General features: G+C 41.7%; 1 protein-coding gene across 4 annotated transcripts in view; it reads left to right on the top strand.

The window, feature by feature from the left end:
* Positions 1 to 15788, top strand: part of ccny (cyclin Y) — a 72254-nt gene that overhangs the window by 52561 nt on the left and 3905 nt on the right. For 2 of the 4 annotated variants that reach the window (XM_084151996.1, XM_084151995.1), the window contains 7 exons: positions 1 to 35; positions 1250 to 1377; positions 1550 to 1585; positions 2654 to 2711; positions 2931 to 3050; positions 6392 to 6558; positions 15323 to 15485. In XM_084151996.1, coding sequence (XP_084008122.1) covers positions 1 to 35; positions 1250 to 1377; positions 1550 to 1585; positions 2654 to 2711; positions 2931 to 3050; positions 6392 to 6558; positions 15323 to 15485 — 707 coding nt within the window. Of the gene's footprint in view, positions 36 to 312; positions 337 to 1249; positions 1378 to 1549; positions 1586 to 2653; positions 2712 to 2930; positions 3051 to 6391; positions 6559 to 15322; positions 15486 to 15788 lie in introns of all 4 variants that reach the window. The other 2 variants (XM_084151993.1, XM_084151994.1) reach the window with 2 other exon arrangements.

The following is a 15788-nucleotide window of genomic DNA, read 5'->3' as shown; positions in this document are numbered from 1 at the left end:
TGCGAGAAAAACGGAAGAGCATCTACATCAATCATGTGAGTATCAACCTCAGAATGGACGCCATGTTGAATATAATGCTGTATTTGCATAAACTATGATGCTGATGAAATTGTTTTTCTGGCGTTTGCATGGTAATATTCCATGCTTTCTCATTGATTTTAATCAGGTAATTGATGTACACCCTACTGAATACAGAATATTTGGTTAGCAGTATTCCGCTGTCATTTGTAAGACTGCAGTATTTCTTTGAGCACATGATTGTTACTGTGATTTTGTTTATGAAGATTTTAATCAACTTTATTATTTTGCAAGTTAACACACATTTCGGAGAACAAGGTAAAGTATTATGTATCCCTGGCATTTGTGTGTCTAGATATAGATTTAGTCTAGATGTGGCTGTTATATCCACTTGTGTCTCTTCTGTCATCTGAGTACAGAAGCAATGTGTATGTATGTACAGGTAACTGCCAAAATAAAGGAAACACCAACATAAAGTGTCTTAATAGGGCATTGGTCCACCACGAGCCAGAACCGCTTCAATGCACCTTGGGATATAGTCATCAGTGTCTGGAACTCTATTGAAGGGATGCAACACCATTCTTCCACAAGAAATTCCAAAATCTTTGTCTCAGGCGGCGCTCCAGAATCTCCCATAAGTGTTCAATTAGGTTGAGCTCTGGTGACTGAGACCGCCATGGCATATAGCTTTCATGCTCATCAAACCATTCAGTGACCACTCGTGCCCTGTAGATGGGGGCATTGTAATAGCCTGCCCAGCATTTTAATACATGACCCTAAGAATGATGGGATGTTAATTGCTTAATTAACTCAGGAACCACACCTGTGTGGAAGCACCTGCTTTCAATGTACCTTGTGTCCCTCATTTGCTCAAGTGGTTCCTTTACTTTGGCAGTTACCTGCATGTCTGTCTATCTGTATCACGCTTATTGTACATGACATGCTATTCTAGGTTGATGAGATTAATAGAGTGGAAGGGGTGGTGATTGGCCAATATAAGCGCTCTCAATGTGCAGTAGACTAATGAATGAAAACAGTAGCTACTGTTTTTAGTGAAACCCATTTCGTCTGTATGTACAGTATGTCACTCATATAAAACCACAAAGCAGGGGTATTAGTTGGGCTACAGCAGGTGTTTCTAGTTTCAAGGCTTATTGCAGGACCTGCTGTGAGTGTTAGCTTGCCTGTACGTTTTGTGTGTGCGTGCGGACTGTGGACATAACAGTAACAGAGTGTGATGTGTGTGTGTGTGTTGCAGCACCATACTGCTCCAGTCAGACGGGAGTACAGCTCCTGTTCCACCATCCTCCTAGACGACAGCACCGTCAGTCAGCCCAACCTCAAATACACCATCAAGTGGTAGGTTAATCACCAATCAATCAGTCAATCAATCAACCGATGAATCCATCAGAATGTACATATGATGTTAATCTTTGTTGTGTTTTATGCATGTAAGAATTCTGTATGTAGTTATCATTTAAATTGCAAATGAAAAGTAGTGGATTTTAATTGTAATGATTTGTCTTTACAGTGTAGCCCTGGCGATATACTATCACATAAAGAACCGGTAAGAATGAGCTGTCAGGATGGGACTAAAAACAAACAAAAGATAACTATTGTAAAATATACTGTGTCGTTAAAATGTATATAGTATGTATAAGCAGGAAGTAGAAGCCTAAGTGGTGTTGTCCATTAGTTAACTCCAATAAGGGGAGGGATGGTAGGGTTAGGGGAAAATATATAATGTGTGTGTGTGTGTGTGTGTGTGTGTGTGTGTGTGTGTGTGTGTGTGTGTGTGTGTGTGTGTGTGTGTGTATATGCGGGATTGGAAATGATGCAGACAATTATGTTGATGGAAGCCACAATCTATCGGCAATATTAAAGCTGATCTACCCCCTAAAAAGAAAAAGAAATAAAATAATGATCTGTCACATTCACCAAATAGCATCAGCCCCTCCTAGTACTATTGTAGAGCTAGTCCATGTAATAGTTTAGTCCTATGTGTTGAAAGAACATTCCCCCCGTCACTGAAGGTTATTACATTCTATTTGGACATCCAGCATCAATAATGGGTGAGGGAGGGTCACACATAAAAGTCAGCCTTTGATAACACAAACAGACCCCCATAGCCCCCCTGGCATGGGTTCGAAATCCCAGTCTTTAGATGTCTAGTACTTTAGGTACTCTGAGTGTGCGTCCGAAATGGCACCCTTTTCCATTTATAGTGCACTACATTTGACCAAGGGCTCTTGTCAAAAGTAGTGCGCTACATAGGCAATAGGGCGCCATGTGGGACGCATTCTGAGTGTTCTGTGGCAAGATGGATCAATGTGCCATTCAAACAGAGTGGAGAGGTAACTGAGGCTATGTTTCCCTATTGGTCTACAGCCTGACTGACTTTGTAGAGGATCGAAACAGCATCTCTCTCCTCAGTCAAAACAGTCAAAGCCACAGTGTATTTGTGAAGTAGCCTTCATACTTGAGTCTAGTGACTGGTTACTGTCATCACAGTATGAATAATGTATGCACTCACTAACTGTAAGTCGCTCTGGATAAGAGCGTCTGCTAAATGACTCAAATGTAAAATCACTTGTCATTCAGCAACTGACCTGTGTGGCCTTTTTTGTCATTTCAGAGAGATCGATGGGAGAATGGTATTAGATATTTTTGATGAAAAGCTTCATCCACTTACGGTAAGACTTTTGTAGTTATATATAATATATTATGGATATGTGTGTGTATTAGGCTGCGTTTACACAGGCAGCCCAATTCTGATAATTTTTACTCTAATTGGTATTTTGACCAATTCAGAATTGGACTGCCTGTGTAAACACAGCCTTAGTGTCTGTGTTGATGTTCCCATGTTTCATTACTATATTATCAGTCTCTCTCTGCTCCCCTGTTGATGACAGAAATCTGAGATTCCTGCGGACTATGAAAAGCACGACCCGGAGCAGAAACAGATCTATCGTTTTGTCCGTACGCTGTTCAGCGCGGCACAGCTCACTGCAGAGTGTGCTATCGTCACACTGGTGAGTGACATCTTCATCACAACCTGCCACACAACACTAGGAGGGAGTGTTGCTCCCATTAATAAATGTCACCATATTCCCTATATAGTACACTACTTTTGACCAGGGCCCATAGGGCGATATATGGAATAGGGTGCCTTTTGAGATAAATCCTAACACTTCACTGTCATGTTGGGCCTACTTGTCCCTGTTCAGGTAAAGTTAAAGTGCATGGGTCTTTCTATAAACTAGGGTACCAGTGAGGATAGGATTTCCTACACTGGGCAACTTGTTATATAGTACCAGTCAAAAGTTTGGACAAAAGTTTATCTGCATTGTAGAATAGTAGTGAAGACATCAAAACTATGAAATAACACATATGGAATCATGTAGTAACCAAAAAAGTGTTAAACAAATCAAAATATATTGAGATTCTTCACATAGCCACCCTTTGCCTTGATGACAGCTTTCTATACAAAGTATATAAATTATACAATTGTATAACATTGAGGTCCTAAAGGTCCTTGAATTTAACTTGCCAATGTCTGTATGAAACCTGCTTAAAGGATATATAGTCCTAGGTGTATGTTGTTGTATAGGTAGAGTTATGGGCCAATTGGTATATCTTCCTCTTAGTACACCTAGAACTAGAACAGTGGAACTGCATAAAAATCCTTTAATTTTTTTAGTTTCAAACCATTTTGAAATGTTGATCCCAATGTCAGACATTGGCCCCATTATTTAGAGAAAGACCCACATTTTAAAAAGGTAGCCGGTAAAACTCCTGGCCCTTGCTATGAGTCATAGGCCTAACTCAGTCTGTTTATAGAGAAGTGCCATGGACAATCATCTCCTGGATGTGACTAGATGTCTTCCTCCGATGCATACAAAACATTAGGAATACCTTCCTAATATTGAGTTGCACCCCCCTCCCCCCCCCCACCCCTCCCTTTTACCTGCAGAACAGCCTCATTTCGTCGGGGCATGGACTCTACACAGTGTCGAGAGCGTTCCACAGGGATGCTGACCCATGTTGACTCCAATGCTTCCCACAGTTGTGTCAAGTTGGCTGGATGTCCTTTGGGTGGTGGACCATTCTTGATACACACGGGAAACTGTTGAGCGTGAAAAACCCAGCAGCATTGCAGTTCTTGACACAAACAGGTGCACCTGGCACCTACTACCATAACCTGTTCAAAGGCACTTAAATATTTTGTCTTGCCCATTCAGCCTCTGAATGCCACACGTACACAATCCATGTCTCAATTGTCTCAAGGCTTAAAAATCCTTCTTTAACCTGTCTCCTCCCCTTCATCTACACTGATTGAAGTGTATTTAACAAGTGACATCAATAAGGGATCATCACTTTCAGCTAGATTCACTTGGTCAGTCTGTCATGGGGGTGTTCTTAATGTTTTGTCCACTCAGAGTAAACCACTGTAGAGCAGAACACCTCTCCACTCTGCTCGGAAACATCCTCCATCCATCTCAATAACACCTTCTGTTTTAAACCTGCGGTTGGTTTACTGCTGAGAGGCCCTGGTTGAAAGCAGTGAACTACATAGGGAATAGGGTGCCATTTGGTATGAAGCCCTAGTCTGATTGAGCTGAACTCTCTGGTCCTGAGCTGTGTGGTCCTCCTGTGGTGTTCTGACACTCCATTGTCTGGTTATGACTTCACTGGCCTGTCGTCTCTGTCACTTGGGACAATCTGGTTTCCACACACACACACCGCACGCCTGTCCCACAGACTGTCCCATTGACTGTCCCATTGACTGTCCCATTGACTGTCCCATTGACTGTCCCATTGACTGTCCCAGTGGCCCCACACCCAGGGAGAACAGGGATGGATGCCGACAGTAATTGAATAGGGAACAGGACCAGGTTCAGCTGGAGAAAATGGGGAGGTTGTCCTGTGTTTCAGAGTAGGAGTGCTGATCTAGGATCAGGCCCAGCCTGTCCATTCATAATGATCCAAAATGCAAAACTGATCCTAGATCAGCACTCATTCTCTGAGACGCTATATAAATACAGGCCCTGGAGGGGTGAGGTTGTACTGTGTGTGTGGACTGGTGTTTTACTCTACATACTGCCAGTGGTTAACAACATGTTGGATAATTTCCATCTTCACTGTGTGAAGCCATGACAGTGATGCCACTGTGCATCACTAGGCAAACGCTCCAAAAATGTGGGGTCACATACCCTGCCACCTCCGCTGTATGTACAGTTGAAGTCGGAAGTTTACATACACTTAGGTTGGAGTAATTAAAACTTGTTTTTCAACCACTCCACAAATTTCTTGTTAACAAACTATAGTTTTGGCAAGTCGGTTAGGACATCTACTTTGTGCATGACACAAGTAATTTTTCCAACAATTGTTTACAGATAGATTATTTCACTTATAAAGAGTTTAAATGTATTTGGCTAAGGTGTATGTAAACTTCCGACTTCAACTGTAATTCTACACACATATTTCCAACAATAAATTGTTTTGTGCAGAAGACTATCTGTGTAGCTAGGTTTAGGTGAATCTAGAAGTACAGATAGAGAGCCATGCCATCCATCGCTATGCTGAATCTGAAGCTGTAGGTGAGAAATGAATTCTGTGGACGATAGAGAATCTGAGTCCTTGGAGACTGCTGGATGGAATAACTGAATTGTGTTCTATTAGCAACCCAGACACATACAGGACAGGCATCTGGATTCACCACCCACCTACCACATAGCATGTACTGTGTTCTAAGACAGACCAAACACATTTCCCCAAGGAAATGACTAAATGATGATACGTGGAGAGAATAGTAAATAATTGCTGTAAAATAGACTACTCCCATTATATTGTGCCTAAAGGTTCAATGCATTTTGTAATTCACTGACGTACCTAATAGAGACTGTGGCTGCGATAATGGAAAGGTTTTTTGATTGACATTTGATATTTTATGAGAAAGCCCAGAGAAACTGCATTACATCAGTTTTTGACATGGTCTGTTACTTTGGCTTTGTGGAGACGGAATGCCAGAGGAGTTTGGAATGGAACATTCATTCCAGAATCAATTCAGACACACAGAGCAGAGGGTAATTAGCTGGATCTGAAGTAATTATCTTAGATGAGGAAGAACTGGACTGTATATTGTTGTTCATACATCATCTGGGAAATGTTGATTTGTTATTTGAATTATTCACAATTCAACAAGTTTCTTGTTTTTGCTCCAAATAATGTATTACATTGAGTCTATTGGTGTTTTTCATGCACCAGACCAGAGGATAGTTGAGGAATGTCTTTGACGTCAGCCATCTTTAAAAGGAGGAATGTCTTTGACATCTATTTCTTTCTTTCTTCCATCTATCTTTTTCTCTCCCAGGTGTACCTGGAGCGCCTGTTAACTTATGCAGAGATAGACATCTGTCCAGTCAACTGGAAACGTATCGTCCTGGGAGCCATCCTGCTGGCGTCCAAGGTGTGGGACGACCAGGCTGTGTGGAACGTAGACTACTGCCAGATCCTGAAAGACATCACTGTGGAGGACATGTGAGTCTGAAACAGTTTGACCCTTGTCCATTAAACAACCTAACCCAGTTCAACCAGCAGCCAGCTAGTCCATCTAACAGTTTTTGGCAGAAGCTACAGGTTAAATCTGCACTGTGTCTGCATTTTACAATGGCCTTTAAATTGTCCTTATGCAAATAGACAGGGTATAGACTGTCTATGTACAGTTGAAGTCGGAAGTTTACATACACTTAGATTGGAGTCATTAAACTCGTTTTTCAACCACTCCACAAATTTCTTGTTAACAAACTATAGTTTTGTCAAGTCGGTTAGGACATCTACTTTGTGCATGACACAAGTAATTTTTCCAACAATTGTTTACAGACAGATTATTTCACTTATAATTCACTGTATCACAATTCCAGTGGATCAGAAGTTTACATACACTAAGTTGACTGTGCCTTTAAACAGCTTGGAAAATTCCAGAAAATTATGTCATGGCTTTAGAACCTTCTGATAGGCTAATTGACATCATTTGAGTCAATTGGAGGTGTACCTGTGGATGTATTTCAAGGCCTACCTTCAAACTCTGTGCCTCTTTGCTTGACATCATGGGAAAATCAAAAGAAATCAGCCAAGACCTCAGAAAAAAAATTGTAGACCTCCACATGTCTGGTTCATCCTTGGGAGCAATTTCCAAATGCCTGAAGGTACCACGTTCATCTGTACAAACAATAGTATGCAAGTATAAACACCATGGGACCACGCAGCCGTCATACGGCTCAGGAAGGAGATGCGTTCTGTCTCCTAAAAGTGCAAATCAATCCCAGAACAACAGCAAAGGACCTTGTGAAGATGCTAAAGGAAACAGGTACGAAAGCATCTATATCCACAGTAAACAAGTCCTATATCGACATAACCTGAAAGGCCGCTCAGCAAGGAAAAAGCCACTGCTCTAAAATTGCAATAAAAAAGCCAGACTACGGTTTGCAACTGCACATGAGGACAAAGATCATACTTTTTGGAGAAATGTCCACTGGTCTGATGAAACAAAAATAGAACTGTTTGGCCATAATGACCATTGTTATGTTGGAGGAAAAAGGGGGTAGCTTGCAAGCCGAAGAACACCATCCCAACCGTGAAGCACGGGGGTGGCAGCATCATGCTGTGGGGGTGCCTTGCTGCAGGAGGGACTGGTGCACTTCACAAAATAGATGGAATCATGAGGAAGGAAAATGATGTGGATATATTGAAGCAACATCTCAAGACATCAGTCAGGAAGTTAAAGCTTGGTCGCAAATGCGTCTTCCAAATGGACAATGACCCCAAGCATACTTCCAAAGTTGTGGCAAAATGGCTTAAAGACAACAAAGTCAAGATATTGGAGTGGCCATCACAAAGCCCTGACCTCAATCCTATAGAAAATGTGTGGGCAGAACTGAAAAAGCGTGTGCGAGCAAGGAGGCCTACAAACCTGACTCAGTTAAACCAGCTCTGTCAAGAGGAATGGGCCAACATTCACCCAACTTATTGTGGAAGGCTACCCGAAACATTTTGACCCAAGTTAAACAACTTGAAGGCAATGCTACCAAATACTAATTGAGTGTATGTAAACTTCTGACCCACTGGGAATGTGATGAAAGAAATTAAAGCTGAAATAAATCATTCTCTCTACTATTATTCTGACATTTCACATTCTTAAAATATAGTGGTGATCCTAAATGACCTAAGACAGGGTATTTTTTACTTGGATTAAATGTCAGGAATTGTGAAAAACTGAGTTTAAGTGTATTTGGTTAAGGTGTATGTAAACTTCCGACTTCAACTGTACATACTTGGCTCTTTACCGCCAACATAAATCTGTTTGTTTTGTTAAGATGTGGTTTTGATGGATCAATGGCAGGGTGTCTTCTAGTATTATGCAGGTTGGGGTTATATAAAGTATGTTAGTTACCAGTTTCCCTTATGAATGTGGTCCTCTGTAGCTCAGCTGGTAGAGCACGGCGCTTGTAACGCCAAGGTAGTGGGTTCGATCCCCGGGACCACCCATACACAAAAAATGTATGCACGCATGACTGTAAGTCGCTTTGGATAAAAGCGTCTGCTAAATGGCATATTATTATTATTATTATTATTATTATAAGACATCAGTCAGGAAGTTAAAGCTTGGTTGCAAATGGACAATGACCCCAAGCATACTTCCAAAGTTGTGGCAAAATGGCTTAAGGACAACAAAGTAAAGGTATTGGAGTGGCCATCACAAAGCCCTGACCTCAATCCTATAGAAAATGTGTGGGCAGAACTGAAAAAGCGTGTGCGAGCAAGGAGGCCTACAAACCTGACTCAGTTACACCAGCTCTGTCAGGAGGAATGGGCCAAAATTCACCCAACTTATTGTGGGAAGCTTGTGGAAGGCTACCTGAAATGTTTGACCCAAGTTAAACAATGTAAAGGCAATGCTACCAAATACTAATTGAGTGTATGTAAACTTCTGACCCACTGGGAATGTGATGAAATAAATCATTCTCTCTACTATTATTCTGACATTTCACATTCTTAAAATAAAGTGGTGATCCTAAGTGACCTAAGACAGGGAATTTTTACTAGGATTAAATGTCAGGAATTGTGAAAAACTGAGTTAAAATTTATTTTGCTAAGGTGTATGTAAACTTCCGACTTCAACTGTATATATGTGGGATACAACCATCCCAGCCCTGCAGATTTTGCTGCGAAGGGACAGAATCATTAGATCATTTATTTTGGTACTGTTCTCATATGTAGCTTGTGTTTAGTCGCAGGTTCAAGAAGAATTGCAACATTTACCTTGAGCTAACTCTGCAAATAGCACTGCTGTCATAGTCAACTGATTGAATAGATCAATAGTCAATCGATCAAAAGTTATAGTCAATCGATCAATAATATAATAATACTCTTAGCAAAAATGGTTTATCTTTAATCTGTAGAAACTATGAGAAATAAAAAGGTTCAGAACTTTTGTGAAACATCACAGCACAGTTAGAAAATATATGGCAAATAGAAATCAAAACTGGATGGTGTTTAGAGATACAGTGCATTCGGAAAGTTTTCAGACCCCTTGACTTTTTCCATATTTTGTTACAGTGGGGGAAAAATGTATTTAGTCAGCCACCAATTGTGCAAGTTCTCCCACTTAAAAAGATGAGAGAGGCCTGTAATTTTCATAATAGGTACACGTCAACTATGACAGACAAAATGAGGGAAAAAAATCCAGAAAATCACATTGTAGGATTTTTAATGAATTTATTTGCAAATTATGGTGGAAAATAAGTATTTGGTCAATAACAAAAGTTTCTCAATACTTTATTATATACCCTTTGTTGGCAATGACACAGGTCAAACGTTTTCTGTAAGTCTTCACAAGGTTTTCACACACTGTTGCTGGTATTTTGGCCCATTCCTCCATGCAGATCTCCTCTAGAGCAGTGATGTTTTGGGGCTGTCGCTGGGCAACACGGACGTTCAACTCCCTCCAAAGATTTTCTATGGGGTTGAGATCTGGAGACTGGCTAGGCCACTCCAGGACCTTGAAATGCTTCTTACGAAGCCACTCCTTTGTTGCCCGGGCAGTGTGTTTGGGACCATTGTCATGCTGAAAGACCCAGCCACGTTTCATCTTCAATGCCCTTGCTGATGGAAGGAGGTTTTCACTCAAAATCTCACGATACATGGCCCCATTCATTCTTTCCTTTACATGGATCAGTCGTCCTGGTCCCTTTGCAGAAAAACAGCCCCAAAGCATGATGTTTCCACCCCCATGCTTCACAGTAGGTATGGTGTTCTTTGGATGCAACTCAGCATTCTTTGTCCTCCAAACACGACGAGTTGAGTTTTTACCAAAAATATCTATTTTGGTTTCATCTGACCATATGACATTCTCCCAATCCTCTTCTGGATCATCCAAATGCACTCTAGCAAACTTCAGACGGGCTTGGACATGTACTGGCTTAAGCAGGGGGACACGTCTGGCACTGCAGGATGAGTCCCTGGCGGCGTAGTGTGTTACTAATGGTAGGCTTTGTTACTTTGGTCCCAGCTCTCTGCAGGTCATTCACTAGGTCCCCCCGTGTGGTTCTGGGATTTTTGCTCACCGTTCTTGTGATCATTTTGACCACACTGGGTGAGATCTTGCGTGGAGCCCCAGATGGACGGAGAGTATCAGTGGTCTTGTATGTCTTCCATTTCCTAATAATTGCTCCCACAGTTTATTTCTTCAAACCAAGCTGCTTACCTATTGCAGATTCAGTCTTCCCAGCCTGGTGCAGGTCTACAATTTTGTTTCTGGTGTCCTTTGACAGCTCTTTGGTCTTGGCCATAGTGGAGTTTGGAGTGTGACTGTTTGAGGTTGTGGACAGGTGTCTTTTATACTGATAACAAGTTCAAACAGGTGCCATTAATACAGGTAACGAGTGGAGGACAGAGGAGCCTCCTAAAGAAGAAGTTACAGGTCTGTGAGAGCCAGAAATCTTGCTTGTTTGTAGGTGACCAAATACTTATTTTCCACCATAATTTGCAAATAAATTCATAAAAAATCCTACAATGTGATTTTCTGGATTTCTTTTCTCAATTTGTCTGTCATAGTTGACGTGTACCTATGATGAAAATTACAAGCCTCTCTCATCTTTTTAAGTGGGAGAACTTGCACAATTGGTGGCTGACTAAATACTTTTTTTCCCCACTGTATGTTATAGCCTTATTCTAAAATGGATTCAATAGTTTTTTCTCTCATCAATCTACACACAATACCCCATAATATCACATTTACGTAAGTATTTAGACCCTTTACTCAGTACTTTATTGAAGCACCTTTGGCAGTGATTACAGCCTCGAGTCTTCTTGGGTATGACACTACAAGCTTGGCACACCTGTATTTGGGGAGTTTCTCCCATTCTTCTCTGTAGATCCTCTCAAGCTCTGTCAGGTTGGATGGGGAGCGTCGCTGCACAGCTATTTTCAGGTCTCTCCAGAGATGTTCCATCGGGTTCAAGTCCGGGCTCTCGCTGGGCCACTCAAGGACATTCAGAGACTTGTCCCGAAGCCACTCCTAAGTTGTCTTGGCTGTGTGCTTAGGGTCAATGTCCTGTTGGAAGGTGAACCATCACCCCAGTCTGAGGTCCTGAGCGCTCTGGAGCAGGTTTTCATCAAGGATCTCTCTGTACTTTGCTCCGTTCATCTTTCCCTCGATCCTGACTAGGCTCCCAGTCCCTGCCACTGAAAAACATCCCCACAGCATGATGCTGTCACCACCATGCTTCACCGTAGGGATGGTGCCAAGTTTCCTCCAGACGTGACGCTTGGCATTCAGGCCAAAGAGTTCAATCTTAGTTTCATCAGACCGAAGAATCTTGTTTCTCGTGGTCGGAGAGTCTTTAGGTGCCTTTTGGCAAACTCCAAGCGGGCTGTCATGTGCCTTTTAGTGAGGAGTGGCTTCCGTTTGGCCACTCTACCATAAAGGCCTGATTGGTGGAGTGCTGCAGAGATTGTTGTCCTTCTGGAAGGTTCTCCCATCTCCACAGAGGAACTCTGGAGCTCTGTCAGACTGACCATTGGGTTCTTGGTCACCTCCCTGACCAAGGCCCTTCTCCCCCGATTGCTCAGTTTGGCTGGGCGGCCAGCTCTTGGAAGAGTCTTGGTGGTTCTAAACTTCTTCCATTTAAGAATGATGGAGGCCACTATGTTCTTGGGGACCTTTTAATGCTGCAGAAATTGTTTGGTACACTTCCACAGATCTGTGCCTTGACACAATCCTGTCTCGGAGCTCTACGGACAATTCCTTCGACCTCATGGCTTGGTTTTTGCTCTGACATGCGCTGTCAACTGTGGGACCTTGTATAGACAGGTGGGTGTCTTTCCAAATCATGTCCAATCAATAAAATGTACCACGTGTAGACTCCAAGTTGTAGAAACATCTCAAGGATGATCAATGGAAACAGGATGCACCTGAGCTCAATTTCGACTCTCATCGCAAAGGGTCTGAATACTTATGTAAATACGTTTTTTTTATTTTTTATAAATTTGCAAATAAATTCTAAACCTGTTTTCGCTTTGTCATTATTGGGTATTGTGTGTAGATTGATGAGAAAAACATTTGATTTAATCAATTTTAGAGTAAGGTTGTAACGAAACAAAATGTGGAAAAGGAAAGATGTCTGAATACTTTCCGAATGCACTGTAGTTGGGAGGGGTTGAGTGTAGCTGAAGGGTGGGACTAAAAATAAACAAAAGATAACTATTGTAAAATATACTGTGCCCATAAAATGTATATAGTATGTATAAGCAGGAAGTAGAAGCCTAAGAGTTGTTGTCCATTAGTTAACTCCAATTAGGGGAGGGGTGGTAGGGTTAGGGGAAAATATATAATGTGTGTGTGTATGTATGTATATATGTATGTATAGATATATATATATATTTTAATATATAAGGGGGATTGGAAATGATGCAGACAATTACGTTGATGGAAGCCACAATCTATCTTCAATATTAAAGCTGATCTACCCCCCCAAAAACAAAAAAACATTCGATAATCTGACAACAGCTCTGGTGGACATTCCTGCAGTCAGCATGCCAATTGCACTCTCCCTCAAAACTTGAGACATCTATGGCATTGTGGTGTTTGACAAAGCTGCACATTTTAGAGTAGCCTTTTATTGTCCCCAGCACAAGGTGCACCTGTGTAATGATCATGCTGTTTAATCATCTTCTTGATAAGCCACACCTTTCAGGTGGATGGATTATCCTGGCAAAGGAGAAATGCTCACTAACAGGGATGTAAACACATTTGAGCTCAACATTTGAGAGAAATAAGCTTTTTGTGCATATGGAACATTTCTGGTATCTTTTATTTCAGCTCATGAAACATGGGACCAACACTTTACATGTTGCGTTTATATTTTTGTTCAGTATAGATCGAACGTCTGTATATTGAAAATAACATTTATTTTTGTCTTTCAACTCACCAAATGGAGCCCCGTTTCAAAAAATATAAAGAATACGAGATACGCATCACTTCGCACTGGCAACCTTTTTCATTTGGAAAAATATTCTGTTATATTTATTCTGTTATATTACATAATGTTTTTTTTACTATAAAGTACGTGTGTTTTGACTGTGATAAGGGCTCGGGAATAAGAGCATATTTTAACAAATTAAATTAACAAAACAAGACTATGCCATTGCACAGCCATAGGATTCTATAAGCTTCTACAAGCAAGCGCCACTGCTGGTGTTGCTGCCTTTTTGAAAATTGTGTTCCACAATATAATATAACCAGTTGATATTACGGTTTCAATAAATTAATCTTAAATGGTACTTGCTTTTTTATTGACTGTGTGTATGTGTGTGTGTGTGTGTGTGTGTGTGTGTATATATATATATATATATACACAATATATATATATATATATATACACAACAACAACAACATGTGGAATAAGTCAAGGGGTATGAATACTTTCAGATTTATTGTATTTGAGTACTCGAAAATCATCATGCGAGTACTCGAACAGTAAAGAAATATCAAATGCCCATCCCTAATCTCATGCTCTACTGCCAACCCCACTCAGTGCAGGGAACAGTCAGGGACATTTCACATTGTGAACTCAGAATAACCTTGGTATGGGGTCAGTGGTGGTTTAGTAGGTGTTGGAGTCAGGCATGACTCAGGTCTGCTTCCTCCAGTCTGGTGCCCAGGGCTGGGGCTTGGGAATAGGGCTGCCACAGGGGATGGTGCTGGAGCTGAGGCTGGGGCTGGGGCTAGGGCAGAGAGTGGGGCTGGAGCTGAGGCTGGAGCTAGGGTAGAGGCTGGAGCTTTTATCTTGAGCTGGGTCTTGAGCTGAGATTAGAGCTGCAGCTGGGGAAGAGTCTGGGGATGGGGCAGAGGCAGGGGCTGGGGCCGTGGCAGAGGTCTTGAGCTGAGGTTAGGGCTGGGGCTGGGGTGTTTTCAGACAGGAGGTATCTGGGGCATGGGTGTACAGTCTGAAGTCTCATAGCCTGGTAGACAATAGTTAACCAAGGCCACAGGCCACTGGGGCATCGACCTCCTTCCCCAAAATGAATCACAAAGAGACAAGAAGAATCTATGTGGATTATTTAGAGACGTTATCTGACACCTTGAATGTGTCGCCACCAGTAACCCTCCTGACCCATCCTGAGTACACAGTTAGTTTTTAAGACTGCTTGTTGTCATGACCCCCTCTCAGTGGGCTCACAGAACATAGCCCTGAACCCAAAACCAATACATGAGATTATTTCTCTCTGTCTCTCTCTCTCTCTGAGGAGGAGGAGAGGAGTTTTATTAGGCAGAGCCTCCACCGCTCCATGGCTGGCTAAATTTAGCTTGTCTGTTGCTGCGTGAATTAGAATATCTATGTATGTGGAGAGAAAAGCCTGATGCTTGGTGTAACAGAGTTCTTTAACCTTGTGAATCAAAGACAGGGGCTTTGCTACAGAGACACAGACCAACCAATTAGGCTGTCTAAAGAATGTCAGAGAAACAGTCTGTCAGGGGAAACAGTCAACTGAAACAGATCAAAGCTAAGCTGCAGCCACAGTTAATTGACTTGATACCATCGAGTCTTGTATATGTAATTTTGTAAAATTCTAAAAGCTTAGCACATAAGGAAGTTAGTGACGTCTCTTTTTCAGTTGTTTAGTTCTTCATAAAGATCAGTTCAAGATAATTTATCTTCTTTCTCTTTTATTTCTCTCTTTTATTTCTCTCTTTTGTTCTCTTTCTTTCTCTGTCTCTCTCTGTTTCTCTCTCCATATGAAGGAATGAGTTGGAGCGTCAGTTTCTGGAGCTGCTGCAGTTCAACATCAATGTTCCGTCTAGTGTTTACGCTAAGTACTACTTTGACCTGCGCTCCATGGCCAAGGCCAACAACCTCAGCTTCCCTCTGGAGCCACTGAGCAGGGACAAGGCTCAGAAACTAGAGGTGAGTAGCACTGATGCATACAGTCGCTGCTTCTCCACATTCCCATCAGCTGTGAGGATCTTTTTTTCTTTGACATCCAGCATTCAAAGGACCTACACAATGCTACTTGTTTATAGACACTACTACCACTGCTACTACTGTCATCACCAACTCATTGTAGCCTATATGAAAACAGCATGCATGAGTTCTTTCTTATCATTCATTTGTGTTGCATTGCATCCCAGAGTGAGCTTTTCTCCTTCCCCTTTCATCAGGATATTAACTCTGCAAAACGTGGCTGGAGGATGCACAAACACAATGGCA

Source organism: Coregonus lavaretus (assembly GCF_964263955.1).
Source record: "Coregonus lavaretus genome assembly, chromosome: 34".
NCBI lineage: Eukaryota > Metazoa > Chordata > Actinopteri > Salmoniformes > Salmonidae > Coregonus > Coregonus lavaretus.
This window is presented reverse-complemented; position numbering and strand designations above follow the sequence as displayed.